Here is a 23,754-nt window from a genome sequence, read left to right as displayed (position 1 = left end):
TATAGCTCACTTGTAAGACACAACAATATTTCTTTCCATTAGAGCACTTGGCTAGAAACACCTTGAGGCTTGATAATTCCAGAAAGCTTTTCCAATATCTGAGAGAGATCCCTTAGTGCTTGAGTTAGGGGGAATTATGCTTTTGGACAAAGGTTTCAAACCTTGTTCAAGTTGGTGATCCCCAACACTCTTCACTTTGGTTGTGTGAGTGAGAGTATCTTGTTATTTTGTTCTTGTTCTTATTTTCTTTTATTGTTTTTTCTTCATATCCTTCTTGTTATATTTACTTGTATCTTTGCTTAAGAGTTGTAATCTCATCTACATCTTTCCTTTTACTACCTCAAGTTTATTTGTATCTTTTTGTCAAGAGTTGTATTTTCTATTTCAATCCTCTTCTTCTTCTTTCTCTATTTTATTTGTATTTTCAGTTATAGAGTTGTAACACTTTATTTAATCAATCATTGTCTATTGTAATATTTTACATAGAGTTGTAATTTCTTACTATTTCCATTGAGGCAAAACAATATTTCCTAACACATTTGCCCCTAAGTCTTCACTCTTTTTCGGGAACAGTGGAGACTTAGATAAAATAATTGTCATCTTCTCAGGGCTCGCCCTCGGGGCATGATCGTTCGGGGTTTTTGAGCACTAACACCACCAGGAGAGGCACCACGTGTCGATCCCACATTGCTTAGGTCGTCAATACTATTAAATGAAGCGTCTTTTCCATACCCGAGACGTCATTTCATCTTCTGAGTATGGTTGGCCCACTACTACAAAAACACCATTTTATGACACTTTTTTAGGACACTCATCGACATGCGAGTTCTAAAAACAGCTCCTGGAATTTTTAGGACTCACACTGCGAGTCCTAAAAACTATGTGTGTCCTAAAAGTTTGAATTTTTTTTAACAAACACCTCCTAAACTTTTTAGGACTCGCATTGCAAGTCCTTAAAGAATTTCGCGAGTCCTAAAAACTATGTGTGTCCTAAAAGTTTGAATTTTTTTTAACAAAATTTTTATTATTATTTATTAAAAAAACAAAAAAAAATCACTGAGCCCTTTTTTTTCTCTCTCTCTCTCTCTCCCGAAGTTCCTTCTCTCTCTCCCTCTATCTCCTTGCGTCGTCACTGCCAAGGCTGAACGGCCGCCGTCCCGTCTCTGGCCACTGCCACGCGCTACACCATTGGAAGCACCGTCCCCTGAAACCCCCGACCCCCGAAGATGAACACCTCACGCGCAGCCTAAGGCCCTCAACGGGGCACTCAAAGTTTAGTCGTTCATGGGTTTCTCCCAAACTTTCCGAGCATATTATGGACACCACAAGCTGAACCACCACCACCACCATACTCCTTGCTCCTTGGGCTTTAAAACCCAATAGTTTGTTTTCCAAACCACCACCTTTGAATGGTGGCGCCACCGTTATCGCCTGAGCCCCGCCGCCGGATTCAAAACCCACCAGTTAATTTTTTTAAAATAAAACTTTTCAGGACTCGCAACGCTCCTAAAAACATTGTGAGTCTTAAAAAACCTCAGTTTTTAAGGCTCTCAAATAGAGGACTCGCGCCTCGCGAGTCCTAAAAAGCCTTTTTTGTAGTAGTGTCCCTTCATTTTTTATGACCATTGGTTCACGCTCGAGTACCTACTCTTAGGTGGTCAAGGATTAAGCAATCCTTTTTTCAATTTTAGGGGGTTTGGATTCAAATAACCCATTCTCTCCTTATTTCCTGATGGTTGTCGTATACCACACAAATTTAACAATGATCTTTCTTTCAATACTTCCAATTATTTCAGTATACTAGCAAGCACAGGTCGAACCCATGAGGACTATCGTTCACTTTATTATTCAATAATTAATACTAAAACTTAAAAGGGGGTTTTGATTTTTAACTCAAAATTAAATAACATAAACTAAAAAGCAAATAAAGATTGGTGTTACAATATTAAGAAACTAAAAAGGTTAATCTCCACCCTCAACAATCATTCCTAATCACTAATAATAAATATTATTCCAATTTTTCAATTGAACTATTAACCCCGCAGATAACGTTGAAGCAGTCAATTATCCCAGTCTCCCTATTATAAGTAATCAAGGCGAAGCGCTCAATAATTAACTCTTTTATCTAAGCAATAAATCTATGAAGCATACAATCTATTTAACTTAGATAAAGCATTAAGTCCTATGGAAAAAAGTTAATCTAGGCAATAAATTAATGAAGCATATAATTCATTTAACCTAGGTTCTATTTTTTATCACAATCAACAATTCATTTGACACCACTATCAATTGCAATTTATCACATACACTTAGAATCATAAACTATTAGGTGAGTAGTAATTCTAAGATGACAATTGAACAATGTAAAACCTTAATTAGTTGGCCACCTAACAAGAAATCACAAAATTCATAGCATTCAATTAGAAAAAAAGAAACAATTTAATATTGAGAGAAATTAAAGAATAATATTCATTATCAACAATCAAGAATTCATGTCCTGGATTTTGAATTAACCCTTAACCTAAAAAGAACCTTCTCCATAATAGTAATTACAATCACAAACATAATTAAAATTAAAGAGATTAAGGGAAGAAAAGAAACTAGATTGATGAACAAAAGTAATGTAGTCTTGTAGTCTTCTCTTCAGCCCTTTCTCAGTCTTTTTCTCTCATAAACCGTAATAAAAAACTCTTCTAAAACTAACCCTAATAATCCTTTATAGTCTCAATTAAATTATAATTAAAAAGTAATAAAAAATCTGAAAACGACGTCGCAAGCTGCGACCTAGAACAAAATCTGTGATAAATTGGTCACTCAGGCAGCAGCCTGAAAATATTGAGCAGCGGCCTGTTTGGAAGAAACAAAATTATGAAACTCCATTTCCATTTCAAGTGCCGCGGCCTGAGTTTTGTGAGCCGCGACCTACCTTCAATTTCTTCAATTCTTGATCTTAGATAGCTTGTACGTTGCCACCACTTCAACATTTCAATCCCGAAAGCTTGGAATACTCCTAAAACTTTATTTTAACTACACTTGCCATCAAAATGTTAGATTTATCATTATAAAATGCAATATAGAAAATATGTTGTAGAATCACAAAACTTAGTTAAAACTATTAAAAATGCTATCATAACACCATCCAAGCATAGAAAAACTTAACAAATATTAATACAAAAATGACCTTATCAAATTCCCCCACACTTGAATATTGCTAGTCCCTTAGCAAAACACTAAAATAACAAAACTAAAAATAAAACAAACTAATCTAGACTCACTAAACAAAGGTCTTGTCAAAAGCTTGAATGTCTATGAGAATCACGCAAATAAGTAATGCCAAAACAATTCAGATTTTCATACTCATTAGAATTTCAACTCCATATGTAATTTACCATTTGATTTTCAAAAATAATTTACTAAGCACTTAATCACAACACCAACTCAAATGCATCAAATTTAATCCATACTTGCCAAATCATTTTCTTTTAAATGAGTCCCTAAATACCAAAATATTTTTCAATGAAAAACATCCACTCCATAGACACTAACCAATAATTCTCTACTAATATAAACACACAATGATCAAAAATCAAAAGGTCTTTATAGGCTTGTAATCTAAGGCTAAGGTTAAGGGTAGTTGAGAAAGATACATTTAAGCTCAAATCACACCATAGCACACATCAATTTCATTCTTTGAACTTGCCCCAAATTTTCCCCTACAATTCAAGAAATACCTATTTTTTCTTACTCTTCTTTCCATAATGATCTCACTAATTCCCCCACACTTATACTTTTGCAAAATTTGTATATATGCATTTTCTTTCATTGCAAATCATTTTTTTTTCTTTTGTTTTTCATAATATTCCAATGAGAGAAATAGAGATCATACATAAATTACAACTTAACAAATAACCTATAAGTATTTTATTTTTTCTTTTTTTTTTAACAAACCATCCCACAAGATCAAGAATCATATATATATATAACCATGGTGTAATGGGTTACAAAAAGAAATATTTTTCAAGGAAGTGTAATGTCAAAAATTTCGGTTCATAGAAGAAAAGAAATAGTCGTCATGGCTCAAACATGGGAAACTAGGGATTATCATATAATAGGTTGGTTTGAACGGCTCAAACAATCCAAAGAACTGCCTTAATCATCTTCCTAATCATGTGTACTTATGATTTCGCCTCAAACAATTGATTAATGATTTCTAGAGTGGTTGGGACTTCAATTTTTTTTTTCAACAAGCATAAATCTTTTCCAACACATTTAAGTGGTGAATTCAATCGTGCATAGAGTGAAAAACAACATAAATCAAAATTGCAATTCACATAGGAGTCAAGCACACAAATCATACAAAATTCCTCATTGTCTAACATCACTTTAAGCATAATTCAAAGTTTCACCATCGACCAATGCTTTCAACAAGACCAACACAACTGAACACTAACAGACACTAAATAAAACGAAAAGAACAGAAAATTAACAAAGACATAACATAACAAAACAGAAAAATTTCGTCCCCCCCACACTTAAACAGTACATTGTCCTCAATGGACTTAGGAAAATAGAAAATAAAGTGAAAAGAGAAGAAAGAAAAAACTCCCTCATAACAAGCTACTCCTCAGGAATATCCATATCTGCAGCGTCAACAACATCCTCATCATCAGGGGCCTGATATGGCACCATGGGCATGGGAACCGGTGGTGGATATGGCTGCAACCAAGTAGGAGCAGGTGGATATCTAGACATATCCACATTCAAACGAGCCTGATCCATCCTATAACAAATATCATGATAGCTCGCATATTCCACAAACCTCTGGTTGTGATCCAAGATATGCTGAGTATTCGCCCGAATATCAAGTCGGCCATAATAAACCTCTTGCTCCAAAGCTTGCAAACGTTGTTGAGTGATTCTTCTACTATCATTAAGAGGAGGAACAGGCGCCAGAATAGAAGATTGGCCTTGATCATTAACTTGAACAATGGTTTTCCCTTTCAATCGATCAAGGGTATTGTGATCAATAATGCGCAATGGATGCACTTTGTCTACAGACCCATCCCAAGGAACATCTGCCCTCTTACATAACGCAGTGATCAATGAGGGAACATAAAATCCATTCGTCACTTGGCTCATACTTCGGATGATGGAACCATGAATAATTTTCCCCACATTAATTGTTTTGTCAGTGAGAATAGCATAAAGAAGAATTGCTTCATGAATATCAACGTGACCAAGTTGGGTTGTCGGCATTAATTTTGCCCCCATGAACCGCTGCCAAGCTTTTGTATTGCTATCCAGATAAGCGGCTTTGATGTAGCGAGGAGCCCCATTATTATATAAAGTCCATACAGCACCCGGCATTGCAATCTCATCAATAATAGCTTGATGATTAAAATTATCTTTAACCGCACCATATTCATCACGTTGAAAGTGTGGTAGCTCATAATAACTATTAATATCAGATGCTTTGAATGATCTTTCACACGTCTCACTTTCATCTTGTAATTTTCATGAGCCACAACGTTGGCATAAAATTCACGAACAATAGGACCAATGCCAGGTTCAGGATGAGCACACAATTTTTCCCAACCCCGAGACTCAATTTGATGCATGAGGAAAGGTTGATCATGATGCATGTGAAGATCAAATCCTCGCTCAGGGACCCACGCCTTGTCATGAGCAATGGCATTCATGTAACTCTCATAGGCCTCGATAGACACAAATCTTTGGGGATCATAGGGAATTAGCGTTGATGAAGAAGCTTGATTCCTATTTGTCTTTGGAGCCATGGCTGTCCAAAAATTAGAAAAATAAAGAACAAGAACCCAAAAACACCATTGTTAGTCATTAAAAGATTAAGAGAAAAACACCATAATGGCCAACATTGATCCATACCAAAGTTTAAATGCCCCCAATTCCAGGGTCAAAGTGACACATTGCATCAACTCAACTCCTACATAACAAATTCTAACTCACCCCAAGAACACTCATACACCAACCATATACTCCACTCCTCACAAGCTTTTTATCAAACACATAGAGTGCAGAAAAATACCATCTCCAAAAAAAATTATAGACCATGAAGTAAAACTTCTCAAAAAATCAAAATATCCATGAATTAATAATCAAAGTAATGCAAAAGACATTGATTACCAAAATAAACAACCACACAAATGTTTCCAAAATACACCACATTTCAATTGTTCAATTAACAAAACAAATACTTTTCACAATTTAAAAAAAATTGATCAAAGAAAAACTTACTTGATGAGAGTAATGAATGTGAGTGCAAACCTTCTTGGATTATATATATGAAATGTGTAAGAAATGCAGAAAACAAAATGGGATGTGTGAAATTCATATTAGTATTGGAGAATAAAAGTGGAGATGTGTTTATGGAGTAATGGAGGAAGAAAGAAAGAAATGAGTAGAATGAATTAGGGTGATGGTGATGGAAAAAGAATAAAGAAAACAAGGGGAAATGGAGGAATTGATGTGAGTTTTGTGATGAGAATTATGGGAAAAAGAAGAAAGAAGAAAGAAGAATGAGGGTTTCTTGGTGATTTTTAAAAGAATGATGAAATGGAGTTTATAAATTTAAAATGTGCTGAAATCGTAGGTCGCGGCCTAAGAAATGTGTGCCGCGGCCTACAAACAAACCTGACGCTGTTTTGTTTTTTTTTTTCTGAAAAACTTCGTGTGCCGCGGCCTAGGAAATATGTGCCGCGACTTGTATTGCCCTGAAGCTCTTTTTTGGAAAAAGAGCCGCGGCCTACGAAAGACATTTGCTGAAATTCCGTTCGTAGGCCGCGGCTTGCAAAGTGTGTGCCGCGGCATGCGAAGCCTCTGAAGCATTTTTTTGTCTTTTTTCTCGTAAAAGGGCCACGGCCTAAGAAAAATGGGTCGCGACCTACGAAGCCTCCTAATGCTTATTCTTTTCTTTTTTCATAAAAGGGCCACGGCCTAGGAAAAATGTGTCGCGGCCTGAGTCCCTTTCTTTTTATTTATTATTTTTTTTCAAACTTTTTCATTTTTTTTCACGATTTTCACGGTTCGAATTACAGAAATTAAACTAAAATTACCTCAACAAAAACAAAAAATAAAAACAAAATGTTCAATTTAAATAAAGAAAATAATAATGAAAATAAACTAATTTACAAAGTAGCTAAGTTTGTCGTCGCTAGCTCAACTTAATGCTTCATTCATCAACATATACCGGGTCAATGAGGTGAATCACAACAGCTTGTTCTTTCTCCATTGATTCATAATATGGCTTTAATCTCTGACCATTCACCTTGAATGACTTTCCGGTACTTGCACTTACAACTTCGACCGCTCCATGAGGAAAAACCTTGGTAACAGTGAATGGACCTAACCAGCGAGACTTCAACTTCCCAGGAAAAAGTTTAAGGCGAGAGTGATACATGAGAACTTTCTGACCTTCCACAAAACTCTTCCGAAGAATATGTTTGTCATAAAAAGCTTTGGTTTTCTCCTTGTAGATTCTCGAGCTCTCATATGCTTCATTGCGTATTTCTTTTAGCTCATGCAATTGAAGCATTCGTTGTTGTCCTACAGCAACCATGTCCATGTTACACTTCTTTATAGCCCACTAAGCCTTATGCTCTAGCTCTACCGGTAGATGACAAGCCTTCCCATACACCAACCGATATGGTGACATACCGATAGGTGTTTTATATGCCGTACGATACGCCCACAAGGCATCATCAAGCCTTGTACTTCAATCTTTCCGGTTTGGATTTACAGTTTTCTCAAGAATCAATTTGATTTCATGATTAGAAACCTCCACTTGCCCGTTGGCTTATGGATGATAAGCAACTTTCACCTTGTGAGTTACACTATAGCGTCGAAACAATGCTTCTATACTCTTGTTACAAAATGAGTGCCTCGATCACTAAGTATAGCCTTAGGTGTACCAAAACGCACAAAAATGTTGGAACGAATGAATTCCACTACTGTTTTTGAATTATCCGTTCTAGTTGCAATTGCTTCCACCCATTTAGACACGTAGTCCACTGCCAAAAGAATATATTCATAGCCAAAAGAGGATGGGAATGGTCCCATGAATTCCATACCCCAAACATAAAAAATCTCAAGAATTAAAATAGGAGTTTGAGGCATTTGATCCTTGGCCATTATGTTACCAACTCGTTGGCAACGATCACAGGCCTTACAATAGGCATAAGAATCTTTGAAAATTGTGGGCCAATAGAAACCACTGTCGAATATCTTACGAGTTGTCCTCTTAGGTCCAAAGTGTCCACCACAAGCATAAGCATGACAAAAAGCAAGGATGGAACGAAATTCAGATTCAGGTACACACCTTCGAATGATTTGATCTGTACAATGCTTCCAAAGATAAGGTTCATCCCATATGTAGTGGCGAGCATCATGCTTGATCTTGTTCCGTTGTGCTTGTGTAAGATCACTTGGTAACTCCTTTGAAGCAAGGTAGTTTACAATGTCGACATACCAAGGAATAACTTCTTGCATGGCGAGGAGTTGTTCAACTGGAAATTTTTCTTCTATGGGAAAATTATCTTCATCCTGAATAAGACGACTCAAGTGGTCCGCCACCCTATTCTCAGAACTATTTTTATCTTTTATCTCCAAATCAAACTCTTGAAGAAGTAGAATCCACCGAATCAGCCGAGGCTTGGCTTCTTTCTTTGCCAATAAATAGCGAAGAGCAGCATGATCGGTATAAACAATCACTTTAGTTCCAATCAAGCATGACCGAAACTTTTCCAAGGCAAAAATGACCGCCAAGAGCTCTTTTTCAGTGGTGGAATCATTAAGTTGAGCATCATTAAGAGTGCGAGAAGCATAGTATATAACATGAGGAAGCTTGTCAACTCACTGCCCAAGAACAACACCCATGGCATAGTCACTTGCATCACACATGAGTTCAGAAGGTAGCTCCCAATTTGGTGGCTGAATTATAGGAGCTGTAGTCAAAGACTCTTTTAATAAGTTGAAAGCCACTAAACATTTTTCATTAAACTCGAAGTTTACATCTTTTTGAAGAAGGTTGCATAGTGGTGTGGAAATTTTAGAGAAATCCTTGATAAATCTCCGATAGAACCCAGCATGCCCAAGGAATGATCTCACTTCTTTCACACTAGTTGGAGATGGTAGAGAACGAATTAAATCAATCTTTGCCTTATCGACCTCTATTCCCTTGACTGAAATCACATGACCCAAAACTATACCTTGGTTTACCATAAAATGACATTTTTCCCAATTAAGCACAAGGTTAGTTTCAATACACCGCTGGAGTACCAAAGTGAGATTATGAAGGCAACAATCAAATGAGTCACCATAAACACTAAAATCATCCATAAAAACCTCAATGGTGTTTTCAATATATTCTGAAAAAATGCTCATCATACATTGCTGAAAAGTGGCGGGAGCATTACATAACCCAAACGGCATACGTCGGAAAGCGAATGTACCAAAAGGGCATGTGAAGGTTGTCTTCTCTTGATCTTCAGGAGCTATAACAATCTGATTATATCCTGAATAACCGTCAAGAAAACAATAATACGGATGACCCGCTAACCTCTCAAGCATCTGATCAATGAAAGGTAATGGAAAGTGATCTTTACGGGTTGCTGCATTCAACTTTCGGTAGTCTATACAAACTCGCCACCCGGTTTGCATTCTTTTTGGTACCAGCTCGTTTTCATCGTTCTTTACCACTGTGATTCTAGACTTCTGTGGCACAACCTGAACAGGATTCTCCCATTGACTGTCTGAAATTGGGTAAATAATACCCACACTAAGGAGCTTTAGTATCTCCTTTTTCACAACCTCCATCATAGGTGGATTTAATCTCCGTTGCGCCTCACGTGTTGGTTTAGACCCTTCTTCAAGTAAAGTTCGGTACATGCACATAGAAGGGCTAATCCCCTTAATATCAGCAATAGACCAACCAATGGCTGTTTTATATTCTTGGAGTACTCTCATTAATTTTTCTTCTTGGACTTGGCTAAGATTTCTTGCAATTATAACTGGAAGTGTCTCGTTCTTCCCCAAGTAAACATATTTGAGATGCTTCGAAAGTGGCTTCAATTCAAGTTAGGAGCTTGAACAATTGATGGCTGCAATTTCTCATTAGAAATCGGTAAATTAAGAAATGCAACCTTCTTAAAAGTCTTGTCAAAACCACTATTGAGTGTGGTTATGACATCCATGATCTCATGAGAAAAATCTTCATCGATCAGCACAAGATGCTCTCTCAACGCAACCTCCAAACAATCTTCACTATGCAAATCTAAAACTTGTTGAGAAAGGATACCCAACACATCAAGAGAGTAAACAGCATGTACATCACTTGGATACCTCATAGCCTCAAAAATATTAAATTGAACTGTCTCCCCATCAAATTCCATGGTCAATGTACCGTCATGCACATCAATCTTAGTTCTCGCAGTTTTCATGAATGGTCTCCCCAACAAAATTGGAGTGGAGCATGGAATAGATTCATCTTCCATATCAAGAACATAAAAATCAGCCGGAAACACCAATTCATTCACTTGAACTAAAACATCTTCTATTACACCCCTGGGATAAGCATTCGATCTATCAGCAAGTTGAATAATCACCCCTGTTTCTTCAAGTGGACCAAGATTTAATGAAGCATAAATGGAGAACAGCATGACATTGATAGAGGCTCCCAAATCCAACATACAACGCTCAATTCTTTTATTACCAATAGTGCAAGGGATAGTAAAAGTACCAGGATCCTTACACTTTGGTGGAAGCTTCTTTTGAAGAACTGCGGAAACATTCTCCCCCACACTAACTTTTTCATTACCCCTCAACTTACGCTTATTAGTGCACAACTCTTTCAAAAACTTGGCATAGCGCGACACTTGTTTAATAGCATCAAGAAGAGGAATATTCACTTCTACCTTTCGGAATGTATCAAAAATTTCCTTGTCAACCTCTTCCTTTTTAGTCTTCTTTAGTCTGCTTGGGAATGGAGGTGGAATGACAAAAGTACGCTTAGGGTTTAGTTGTGTAAGGGTGGTTGGCTTTGGAGGAACATCTTCATTAACTGAGCAATCAACTTGTGGCTTGGATGACAATTTACCGGGCATTGGAGGACTAGGTGGATCATATTGCATCCCACTTCGCAAAGTTACTGCACTAGCATTCTCCTTGGGATTCTTCTCAGGTTATGAAGGTAATTTATTTGACAAATGAGCTTCCAACCTGTTATATGATGCTGCTAATTGTCCCACCTGATTCTCCAAACTTTTGATGGAAGCTTGGGTGGTTTTCTGAAACTGAAGAGTATTTGTAGCAAGTGCATTGATTAAATCCTCCGTAGAGGGTTTGGCACTTGGTGGTGGAGCAGCTTGCGGTGGTTGTGATGGTCTAGGTACAAAATTATTTTGAGACTGCTGTTGCAAAGTGAAACCAGGTGGTCTCGCTGATGTTGGTTGTGGAGCAATTTGTTGTTGATTCCCATAACGAAGATTTGGATGATCACGCCAGCCAGGATTATAAGTTTGTGAAAAGGGTTCATAATACATCTGACGTAATTGACCAGGGAAATTTCCTACAGCGTTAACACCCTCAGTTTCTCCTTCAACTAGAGTAGGACAAGTATCAGTAGCGTGCCCCACAACTTGATAGATTCCACATGACCTCACATGTTGACCTAAAGCTAGTTGTTGGACCACTGCAGTTAATTGGGCCAATTGTTGACCCAGCTGATTAGCATTAGAGGTGCTCACTTCATTAGCTGATTTGGGTGGTGGAATAAGATCTTGGCGAATGCCAAACTGTTGTGAGTTAGCAGCCATATTAGAAATCAAGCTCCTAGTTGTAACAGGAGTCTTATCAACTAGTGCACCTCCACTAGCTGCATCAATCATACTCCTACCCAGTGATTGTAATCCTTCATAAAAGCACTGAAAGAGGAGTTGTTCACTTATCTGATGATGAGGGCAACTAGCACACAACCGTTTAAATCTCTCCCAATATTCATACAAAGACTCTCCTGTATATTGCCTTATACCACAGATCTCTTTCCCGATGTTTCCAACTTTAGATGATGGAAAGTATCGTTCTAGGAACATAGTCTTCATACCATTCCAAGTTTTAACAGTACCAGGTGAAAGATAGTACAACCACTCTTTAGCTACATCCTTTAGGGAGAAAGGAAAAGCTCGCAGCTTCATTTGTTCTTCAGTCACTACAGCAGGTTTCATAATAGAGCAGACAATATGAAACTCCTTCAAATGTTTATTCGGATCCTCACCAGGCAGCCCATGGAAAGAAGGCAATAAGTGGATGAGGCCCGACTTCAGCTCAAAGTTTACATCCAACGATGGATATTGGATGCAAAGTGGTTGTTGGTCAAGATTTGGCGCTGCTAACTCTTTCAATGTCCTTTGCTGGGCCATTGTTCTATAGGATCGAACTGAATCGTCAGAATCAGATTCGTTGTCAGACGGTAATGGCACTTTAACAGGATTGACTTATGGAGCAAGACGTTGAAAGAATGGATTATTGGTGATAGTCCTTGAAGAACGAGAAGCTGACGATGACTCAAGATATTGTTTAAGCCTAGATAACCTTTCTTGAGTATCGTCTTCACCAGACATATACACTTGATAATTCCACAGTAAAAACTAATTAGTCACAAATAAATAAATTTGAATAATAAAGAGAATAAAAATAGTCCCCGGCAACGGTGCCAAAAATTTGATGGCTGTCGTATACCACACAAATTTAACAATGATTTTTCTTTCAATACTTCCAATTATTTCAGTATACTAGCAAGCACAGGTCGAACCCATGAGGACTATCGTTCACTTTATTATTCAATAATTAACACTAAAACTTAAAAGAGGATTTTGATTTTTAACTCAAAATTAAATAACATAAACTAGAAAGCAAATAAAGACTGGTATTACGATATTAAGAAACAGTTAAAGGTTAATCTCCACCCTCAACAATCATTCCTAATCACTAATAATAAATATTATTCCAATTTCTCAATTAAACTATTAACCCCGCAGATAACGCTGAAGCAGTCAATTATCCCAGTCTCCCTATTATAAGTAATCAAGGCGAAGCGCTCAATAATTAACTATTTTATCTAAGCAATAAATCTATGAAGCATACAATCTATTTAACTTAGATAAAGCATTAAGTCCTATGGAAACAAGTTAATCTAGGCAATAAATTAATGAAGCATATAATTCATTTAACCTAGGTTCTATTTTTCATCACAATCAACAATTCTTTTGACATCACTATCAATTGCAATTTATCACATACACTTAGATTCCTAAACTATTAGGTGAGTAGTAATTCTAAGATGACAATTGAACAATGTAAAACCTTAATTAGTTGGCCACCTAACAAGAAATCACAAAATTCATAGCATTCAATTAGAAAAATAGAAACACTTTAATATTGAGAGAAATTAAAGAATAATATTCATTATCAACAATCAAGAATTCATGTCTTGGATTTTGAATTAACCCTTAACCTAAAAAGAACCTACTCCATAATAGTAATCATAATCACAAACATAATTATAATTAAAATTAAAGAGATTAATGGAAGAAAAGAAACTAGATTGATGAACCAAAGTAATGTAGTCTTGTAGTCTTCTCTTCAGCCCTTTCTCAGTCTTTTTCTCTCCTAAACCGTAATAAAAAACTCTTCTAAAACTAACCCTAATAATCCTTTATAGTCTCAATTAAATTCTAATTAAAAAGTAATAAAAAATCTGAAAATGACGTCGCAAGCCGCGGCCTGGAAAATGCAAGCCGCGGCCTAGGACAAAATCTGTGCATAAATTGGTCACTCAGGCAGCGGCCTGTCTGGAAGAAAAAAAATTCTGAAACTCCAATTCCATTTAAAGTGCCGCGGCCTGAGTTTTATGAGCCGCGACCTACCTTCAATTTCTTCAATTATTGATCTTAGCTAGCTTGTATGTTGCCGCCACTTCAACATTTCAATCCCGAAAGCTTGGAATACTCCTAAAACTTTATTTTAACTACACTTTCCATCAAAATGTCAGATTTATCATCATAAAACGCAATGTAGAAAATATGTTGTAGAATCACGAAACTTAGTTAAAACTATTAAAAATGCTATCATAACACCATCCAAGCATAGAAAAACTTAACAAATATTAATACAAAAATGACCTTATCATTTCCCCTCACTTTCAAATTTTCACTCTTTCAAAAAACCTTTCGTCTTCATAAATCCCTTCACTCCTGTTGACCTTGATTTTGGTCAATGACACAGAGTCTAGGAAACGACAGGAAAATGATATAGAGCTTGAAAATAATCTAATGGAAAGATAAAGAACACATCGATTTATAGTGGTTCGACCCCAGTGATTAGTAATGACCTACGTCCACTTGATACTATTATTAATATTGAGCTCCCAAAGAGTGATCAAAGAACTAGGGTTCCTGAGTTTCACGGACCTTCGAAGAAGAAACAATACAACGATGGATAATAATAATATAATTCTCCAAGCAAAAAATATCGATCCCCTTCCTTGAGCTATCTCTTGTGTATTTATAGGCTCAGGAAGAGTTACATAAATTAGGAAATAATATCTATCCTTAATGATCGGATCTGCAAGTCATAATGAAGAGATATTCTCGAATATCATCACAATTGTACATATCTTTACATAAATAAACGGAGTATGCAACCAAACTGGTCGCATATGGAACTTGATCTCTTCGTGTAGAAATAATGCTGGTCGATAGGCGAGCCGTATCTCTGCTATGTGTCCACCATGTGTCGAAAATCCTTGCCACGTCACCAGCAGCTGATTTAAGGATAAACATTTTCCCCCCAAGTTTATTTATCGCAACCAGCAATAAGTAAACTTAGGAAAATAACTTTTCGTATGCCCCACGAAATCTGTCAGAGCTCTCGTGCGTTCTTGAAAACAGTGACCTAATCACGTCCAATCATGCCTTTTCAGTTTTCAAGAAACCATTCCGACGGCTGTTACACTCCCCCATGCCTTGAAAAAAGTAACTCAAGATTACCCCTTTTTGGCACACCTCAACTCTATAAATAATCCCCACATTCTTCTTTTAACTCTTTACACGCCATCTTTTTGCCAAGAACTCTCAAGAACTATATTCCAGAGCCCAGGATTTTAAAGTTTCAGACGTGTTGCCGAGGATCTCTCGCCTGCAAACCCAAAGCTTCTCCCTTTCAGGATCTCCAATCTTCATTCAGGTAAACTTTATTCGACGTTTAACCCTTTGAGATGCCACGCATGCTGCTTCTGTGCTCTGAAACTTTTTGTGTTCTTGGGTAGAAATTTGTGAAGATTTTGCATATACTGTTTGATGCTTGATAGGGTAGTGTACTTTTGCTCTATATAAGCTAGGAATCAATTTGATAGTCAGGATCATGAGTTTAGGGCGTAAAATCGAAGTAAAAATTCAGTTTTTAGGCTAGCTGAAAAACTGGCCCTTTGGAGTTGAAAAAGCTTTTTTCAGAAAAACTTTTTACTTTCACTTTTTGATCCTTTTTTCAAACTGCTCGCATAAAACTTAGTGTTTCAGTTAGAATGTTGCTGGTCGATAGACGCAAGCAACGTTATTCCAACTTTGAACATAAGCTCCCAGGCTGTGCGTCTTATCTCCTCCTTTGTCTGTTTGCAATTTATATGCAAGACCCGTGGGGAGGAGAAAGACCCATCGACGACGATCTGCTAGCTCAACTGCTCGAGGATGAAGATCAACCCTCGACATTAATACCCGATATTCCCTTTTCTCGTATTAATCCAAACACTTCCCAGTCTTGACCCGAAACATGGCTCGCACCAAAACCAAGGCCTAGAAAAGAAAAACCTCTAACACTTCTCATCAGCCTGCTGCTACGGCTGATGCTCCCTCGACCAGTGGTCGAGACGAAAATGCTCCCGATCCAAACATCCAAAGACATGCCCGCCCTCGACACGTTATTTAGCCGGATGTCGAGTGGCATGTAGTCTCTGAAAATAGGGTGACAACCAGAATGATCGCCAACTACTTAAGGAAATACAGTCTGCTAGGGGTGACCCTAGTCAAGCCCAACCCAGACCAAAGGGCTAATCTGCCTGAAGGTGCCTATAGCGCCTGGTCGCGGTTTCATATTGAGGCAGGGGCCACCTTGCCTCTTCACCCATTCTTTCAGGGGGTGGCCAACTATTTTGGAGTTGCCCCCTTTCAAATTACCCCAAATGGATATAGGATGCTTCCTGCACTCTATATCCTGTACAGCCAGAAAAAATGGCCCGTGCCATTGCCTCATGAGGTCAACTATCTGTTCGACCTCAAATCTAACCCCAACCATGAAGGCACGAGGTTCTTCCACCTTTTCCATCAGGAAAATGGACATACTTTCCTGACTGACACGACCGACATCTCAAACGTGGGGAGGTACTATCAAGAGTACTTCCTTACGGCAGACCTGGTTGCGGACAACCTAGCTTTCACACGAGGAGGTAAAACTTTCGTATCGCTGGTTGACCTCTTCACTTAGTGTTTTCCTCCACAATGTCTTAAACTTTTGATGTCTTCCAGGCCCGTGGCTACGACCAAACCCAGCTCCGGGAATGGAGTCAAGATCGGTACTCTTAGCCAGCATGCCAAATGCTGAGAAGAGTGTCAAGAATCTGGTTACAGAGGCTAACTTAGGTTGGCTGGCCTCTGGGCCCCTCAATCGGATACGAGGGGGCCTTTGGCAGGGAGTGCTTGCGCTGAAGAGGAACCCGAGCAGCAACCTCAAGCATCTCCTCCATGGAGAAGACCGACTGGGGTCACGATCAGGGAACCTGATAGCACCCCTCGAGCAGAGAGGCCCTCGGCCCCCTTAGGAGAAGGAATGCAGAAGGCCACTGTGCCTGTCGACCTCTCTGATGACTCGTCGGATGACAACGGTATAGTAATTTCGCTTTTAAACAATTTTCCAATTCCCTGTCATCTATTCGACGGGGACGACAATTTTAAATATGCTCCACACTTAGGGCCAGACTTCTTCGTGTTAAAGAATGAGTGTAAGACTAGTAGAGTCTATAGTGTAGCGACCAGTAATAATAGCTCGGGTATTGGACTTTGTAATTCTTTTTTGTTTTCTTCTTCTGATGTAATGTGTTTGGCTATTCATGCTATCTCATTGTTTGACTTTGTTATTGTTTTTCAGGCATGGACTCCACCAACGTGTTCGAATTTTATAGCACTCCAGAGGCTGTTGCTGCCCCTCCAAGTAAAAAGAAAACCATTAAGAGACATATTGGGGAGAGCAGCAAAGAGCCTCAGGCGAAGAAGGCCCGGAATGTAGGCCCTTCGGAGGACGGGCCCTCTGCCACTGCGACTCTGCCTTCCCCCCGCGAGCAGCAGACTCCATCTGTTGCGGCTGGGTCGACTCCTTCTCCCGATGCCCCATCTGACCAACCTCAGCAAGAGGATCCCGCCTCTACTGGGAACTTGATGGTTGGTGGCACCTTTAAGCTAATCAAGGAAAGGGTCACCAAAATCGCGAAGCACGAACGCTGCCGAGCGACCATGGTGGCTATGGAGATGATGGGCGTTGACCCAATTTTGAACCGAGCCCTGAATGAGTTCACTAGTGTATATTGTCTCCTTTTGTGAAATCAGGTCTTCAGTAATTTACTGTTTGTCTAATTTTTGTTCTAAATGCAGGTCATGCTAACCCTCACTGTCGGCCGCATCCGCCTGGGTGTAGTCACCGAGGAGGCCAGGACCTCGGATCAACGGCACAAGGATGAACTCAAAGTTGCTGAGGCCAGACATGCTGATCAGCTGGCGGTGGTGACTGCAGAGAAGGCCCAACTGGCTAAGGAGTTGGAGGAGAAGTTGAAGTCTCTGGAAAAAGCCTGCGAGCTGAGGGACCAATACAAGGAGTCTAGCCGCTCTAACTATAAAGTGGCTAAGCAGCTTGAGCTAGACTTGATCGCGAGCAGGCTAGAAACTAGAGACATGGAGGACCGAGTTAAGGACTTAGAGAAGACTAACGCTGCCAACTTAGAGAGGTACAAAAATGCCACCCCTAAGGTGCTTTTATGATTTCTGGAAGCACAATCAAGGTGCCAATTTTGATTATCTTCCTGAGAACACGAGGGAAGCTGAGCTGGCTCGCTGCGCGGCTCAACTGGCTGAAGAAGAAGGATCGAGGGTCCCTGCTTCCCCCGAAATCTCACTGGCCACCGGGATGGAGGGTGCAGATAATGAAGCTGTCGACCAGAACCTTCCCCAGGATCCTCCAGCTCCTCAAGCTCCTTAGTTTTTTTTCTTTTATATTTCTTTTTTAACTACATGACCTACGGGTCGTGATGTAAAGACAATATAATTTCTTGGTTTGCTGTACGGGCAGCTTTTACTTTCATTTTGAACAATTACATCCAAGCAGTTACTGCTTGCAGTGTAAAAGGATCGCTTGGATATTATAATATATTTGCATATTATTATAACATCTAATTTTTCGCATGACCGAACTTAGCATAGCACTTTGGTTTGATTTAACAAAATATCAAAATTTTGAAAAATACTCTAAGTGCCCTAGCATGCTTTCACTTATTTTGCTCATGTGTTTACATATCTTTTAACGATATTCTTTGCTTACTTGTACCTTGTATGCCCCCCAAGTGGTCGGGGAGCTTTAGGTCCGCGGTCACTTGCCTTGACTAGAACCTGCCCGAATGTTACTGGTCGTAGCAATGCGATTAGAATTATAATACAGCAAAACATCACACGTAATGAGCAAATACTTGTAATAAATACAATCGCTGACAAGAAATGACTGGCTGAGCACAATCCCTTTTATTCTCGTAGTAAATGGACTAAACATGTCTTTCTGAGTGATCAATAAGATCTTACACAAAACTTGTAAAAAGTAAAATTTATACAAGCCAATTCTTTAAGAAGAATTATTCATTGATAATACTTGCGCAGGTGTTCTCCATTCCAATATTGAGGAACGAGATCTCCGTTTAAGCGGGCAAGTTTATAAGTGCCTAGGTGAAGGACTTCATCAATCTGGTAAGGCCCTTCCCAATTTGGCCCGAGTACTCCAGCAGCCTGGTCGCGGGTGTTAAGAAAAACTCTTCGAAGCACAAGGTCTCCAACATTGAACTTTCTTTCTCAAACTTTGGACTTGAAATACCGGGCGACCTTCTGCTGGTATGCAGCTACTCGGAGCTGGGCTTATTCTTGCCTTTCATCAATCGAGTCCAAGGATTCCATCAGTAGCTGGTTGTTAGAATCCTGGTCGTATGTTAATCTGCGGTGAGATGGCGAATCCAACTCAACATGCAAAATGGCCTCATACACGTATGCCATGGAAAACGGGGTATGACATGTTGCTGTTCGGTAGGAAGTTTTGTACGACCAGAGGACTTCGGGCAACTGTTCTGGCCACGCTCCCTTAGCTTCTTCAAGTCTTTTCTTCAGTGTATCCTTCAACGTTTTATTAACTGCCTCGACTTGCCAATTCGCCTGGGGATGAGGGACTGAAGAAAAGCTTTTAATATTTCGTGACATTTGCAGAAATCTGTGAACAGATCACTGTCGAATTGGGTGCTGTTATTTGAGACTATCTTCTTTGGCAATCCATAGTGACAGAAGATGTTTTTGACCACGAAGTTAAGCACTTTCTTCGTCGTTATGGTCACGAGTGGCTTAGCTTTGGCCCATTTGGTGAAGTAGTCGACGACGACCACTGCGTACTTTACACCACCTTTCCCCGTAGGCAAAGATCCGATTAGATCTATTCCCCAAACCGCAAAGGGCCATGGACTCTGCATCTGCTTTAACTCATTGGGAGCTGCTTGCGGGATTTTAGAAAACCTTTGACACTTGTCACATTTTCGCACGAACTCCATGGAGTCTTCATTCATGGTTGGCTAGAAGTATCCCTGCCTTAGGATCTTTTTCGACAGGCTTTGCCCCCCAGCGTGGTCTCCGCAAAAACCTTCGTGTACCTCCTTCATCAACTCTTTGGCTTTCTCCTTTGTAATACACCTGAGAAGTGGCAATGAGTATCCTCTTCGGTACAGAATTCCATCGACCAAGATATACCTAGCAGCTTGCTGCTGAAGGGTCTTAGCTTTGTTTCTGTCCGCTGGTAGCACGACGCTTAATAGATACTCTACATATGGCGCCATCCATGTATTCGTCATCTGGATGACTAAAGTGGTTTCTGTTGCTTGGATGTTGGGTGCGGGTAGTCGCTCGACTGGCACTATGTTCAGAGTATCAACACCTTTTGCACTTGCCAACTTTGCCAAAGCGTCTGCATTGGAATTTTGATCCGAGGCACTTGCTGTAGAGTGTATCTGTCGAACTGGGCTAATAGATCCTTTGCTTTGTTCAGATAGGCGGCCATTTTTAATCCTCGCGCTTGATACTCTTCCAAGATCTGATTCACGACTAGCTGAGAATCACTATAAATGTCAAGCGCTTTTATGTTTATGTCCTTAGATAACCGCAGTCAGCCGAGCAGTGCTTCATATTCAACTTCATTGTTAGAGGCAGTGAAGTCAAATCTTATTGCACAGTGAAATCGATGCCCTTCCAGTGTTATCAATATCACTCCTGCTCCTACGTGGGGTTCGTTAGATGATCCGTCGGTGAACAATTTCCACTAGGGTGCTTGGGTTTGACATTCAGGCTCACTAGGCTCTTCGATCTGCTCACTACCTGGAGGCTCTGTGAAATTGGCGATGAAGTCAGCTAAGGCTTGTCCCTTTATTGCTGCTCGCGGCAGGTAAGATATGTCAAATTGCCCGAGCTCGACTGCCCACTTTAGTAATCTTCTGGCAGCCTCTGGCTTTTGCAGAACTTACCGAAGAGGCTAGTCGGTTAATACCGTAATCGGATGGGCTTGGAAATAAAGTCGCAGCTTCCTAGAGGCCAATACTAAGCAGTAGGCTAACCTTTCAATGGGGGGATATCTCAATTCTGCTCTGATCAACCTTTTTCTTATGTAATAGACAGACTTCTACACACCTTCTTCTTCTCTCACCAGAACAGCACTAGCAACGTAATCTGTGACTGTCAGGTAGACGAACAAAGTCTCTTTATCGACTGGCTTCGACAGAATGGGTGGCTGCACCATATGCGCTTTTAGTGCTTGAAAGGCCTATTCGCACTCATCTGTCCATTCAAATTTCTTGTTGCCTTTGAGTAGATTGAAAAATGGGACACACTTGTCCGTTGATTTTGAAATAAATCTACTAAGGGCAGCAATTCTCCCAGTCAGACTTTGGACATCCTTAATCTTCACTGGTGACTTCATCTCGATCAGGGCTTTTATCTTCTCAGGATTAGCTTCAATTCCTCTTGAGTTAACTAAGAATCCCAAGAATTTCCCTGATCCAACTCCGAAGGAACATTTAAGGGGATTCAGCTTCATCCTATATTTATTAAGGACGTTGAAGCATTCCTGCAAGTCCCTTACATGTCCTTCTGCCTTCTTCAACTTAACCAGCATATCGTCAACGTAAACCTCTATGTTTTCCCTGATCAACTCCTTAAACATGTTGTTGACGAGTCTCTGGTAAGTCGCACTAGCATTTTTCAAACCAAAGGGCATCACCTTGTAACAGTAGAGCCCTGTATCGATTCGAAAGCTAGTGTGATCCTCATCAGGGGGATGCATACTAATCTGGTTATACCCAGAGTATGCATCCATGAATGAGAGGATCTCATGTCCTATAGTGGCATCAACCAGCTGGTCGATCCTTGGGAGTGGGAAATAGTCTTTAGGGCAGGCTTTATTGAGGTCTGTAAAATCCACGCACGTACACCACTTTCCATTCGGCTTGGGAACGAGTATGGGATTGGAGACCCACGATGGATAAAATGCCACCCTGATGAACCCATTCTCCTTCAGCTTCTCGACTTCTTCCTTCAAAGCTTTCGATCGGTCTTTGTCGAGCAGCCTTCTTTTCTGCTGCACAGGTGGAAAGCTTTTGTCAATGTTCAGGACATGGCTGATGATTGCAGGATATATCCCAACCATGACTTTATGCGACCAGGCAAAGATGTCCTGGTTTCTTTTTAAGAACTCCACCATCGCTTGTTTTGTTGTTGTCTCTAAGTTTTTACCGACTTTCACAACTCTGGTCGGATTTCCCTCATCAAGTTGGACTTCTTCAAGGTCCTCGATGGGGCCTACTTCTTCTTCGAAATCCCCAAAGCGAGGATTTAAGTCTCTATCCTCGCTTTGGGCAACGCCCTATTTGGTGAGATTATCACCTGAGAGGGCTTGAACATCAGATGCCCTTTGCAACTCTTTTCCGGCGGCATCCCTCGATACACCCTTTTTTGCCTTGGTGATCGAGGCGTTGTAGTATTCTCTCGCCTCTCGTTGGTTTCCCAGTACGCATCCTACTTCTGCGTCTGTTGGGAATTTCATGGCGAGGTGCCATACAGAAGTGATGGCTTGAAGGTCAACCAGAATAGGTCTCCCTATCACGACATTATACGCCGAAGGACAATCAACCACTATAAAAGTGGTGAGTAATGTCCTGTTAGCAGGCGCGGTACCTGCTGTGACTGGGAGTCTAATTGACCTTACTGGGGCGAGCCCTTCTCCAGAAAAACCATAAATGGTTTGGTTGCATGGATCTAGGTCCTTGATGGACAGTTTCATCCTTTCCAGGGAGGACTTATATAGGATGTTGATCGAACTTCCTGTATCGACCAACACCCTTTCCACCATCATATTTGCGATTTGGACATCCACGACCAGTGGATCGGAGTGTGGGAATTGCACATGCTAGGCATCGTCATCAGAGAAGGTGATCAGTTCCTCCTCTGTTCGAGCCTTTTTGGGTGCACGATCCTCAACACTCATCATCTCGATGTCCTGGTCGTGGCGTAGGGTTCAAGAGTATCATTCCCTCGCTTTTCCACTATCACCTGCGAGATATGGGCCTCCACAGATGGTGAGTAGGGTACCTGCCATGGGAGCTGGATGTAAAGGTGGCGAGCGCTGGCGTGTAGGCGCTGACTCGTTGCCACCTTGAGCCTCTCGTTGAGAACCTCTCACGGCTTGTACATATCTTCTTAAGTGTCCCTGTCGTATCAGGAACTCAATCTCGTCCTTCAGCTGGTTACACTCATTGGTGTCGTGCCCGTAGTCGTTATGATAACGACAGAACTTTTTCGAATCTCTCTTGGAGATATCCTTTCTTATAGGCGTGGGTCGTCTGTAGGGCACGCTCGAGCTGGTCGCTTGGAAAATCTCGGCTCGGCTTTCGACAAGGTCGGTGTAATTGGTGAACTTCAGTTCATACCGATTATTTTTGGGGTGCTTACTCTCAGAGGTCGAGGGTTCGCCATTCGCCCGCTTTCCACCATTTTTACCGTTGCCATTGGGCTTAGACCCCTTGGCGGCTTTGGCAGGTTCTTCTTTGGGCCCCTTGTCCTTTGCTGGCGATTTGCCTTCGTTGGCAATCGCGTCCTCGAGCTTGATGTACCGATCAACTTGATCTAAAAACTCCTGGGTAGTGTTAACCCCATGCTTCCTGAGGCTACTCCAGAGAGGAGAATGGCGCCTAACCCCAGCAGTTAGGGCCATCATCTTGCCTTCATCGCCCACAGTCTTGGCTCCTGCTGCGGCTCGCATGAAGCGCTGAACATACTCCTTCAAAGGCTCTCCTTCTTTCTAGCATATCTCAACCAGTTGGTTTGCCTCGGTGGGGTGCAC

The 23,754-nt window shown here is 40.3% G+C and overlaps 2 protein-coding genes and 1 non-coding gene across 3 annotated transcripts; 1 reads left to right on the top strand and 2 right to left on the bottom strand.

The window, feature by feature from the left end:
- Positions 1 to 7,204: 7,204 nt before the first annotated feature.
- LOC133815442 (uncharacterized) lies at positions 7,205 to 7,597 on the bottom strand. The gene has a single exon (XM_062248282.1). The coding sequence runs from the start codon at positions 7,595 to 7,597 to the stop codon at positions 7,205 to 7,207; it is 393 nt and encodes a 130-aa protein (XP_062104266.1).
- A 2,500-nt stretch (positions 7,598 to 10,097) lies between these two features.
- On the bottom strand, positions 10,098 to 12,446 carry LOC133815441 (uncharacterized). Its single transcript, XM_062248281.1, has 3 exons — positions 11,277 to 12,446; positions 10,836 to 11,201; positions 10,098 to 10,379 (listed from the first exon to the last, which is right to left on the bottom strand). The coding sequence occupies exons 1-3, from the start codon at positions 12,444 to 12,446 to the stop codon at positions 10,098 to 10,100; spliced, it is 1,818 nt and encodes a 605-aa protein (XP_062104265.1).
- On the top strand, positions 11,974 to 12,080 carry LOC133820311 (small nucleolar RNA R71). Its single transcript, XR_009886729.1, has one exon. It is a non-coding gene; the product is annotated as a small nucleolar RNA R71 (small nucleolar RNA).
- Positions 12,447 to 23,754: the final 11,308 nt, after the last annotated feature.

This window comes from Humulus lupulus, chromosome 2, assembly GCF_963169125.1.
Source record: "Humulus lupulus chromosome 2, drHumLupu1.1, whole genome shotgun sequence".
Classification (NCBI taxonomy): domain Eukaryota; kingdom Viridiplantae; phylum Streptophyta; class Magnoliopsida; order Rosales; family Cannabaceae; genus Humulus; species Humulus lupulus.
The sequence above is the reverse complement of the archived record's forward strand: the minus strand, read 5'-3'. Positions and strand labels throughout refer to the sequence as shown.

Excerpts from the sequence above, each read along its gene's own strand:
- LOC133815442 (XM_062248282.1), bottom strand. The coding sequence starts at position 7,597 with ATGGACATGGTTGCTGTAGGACAACAACGAATGCTTCAATTGCATGAG.
- LOC133815441 (XM_062248281.1), bottom strand. The coding sequence starts at position 12,446 with ATGGCCCAGCAAAGGACATTGAAAGAGTTAGCAGCGCCAAATCTTGAC. Across the intron at positions 11,202-11,276 it reads TCAAAAGTTTGGAGAATCAG|AATCCCAAGGAGAATGCTAG; the intron begins GTGGGACAATTA and ends TAACCTGAGAAG. Across the intron at positions 10,380-10,835 it reads AGTTGAGGGGTAATGAAAAA|GCTATGAGGTATCCAAGTGA; the intron begins GTTAGTGTGGGG and ends AATATTTTTGAG.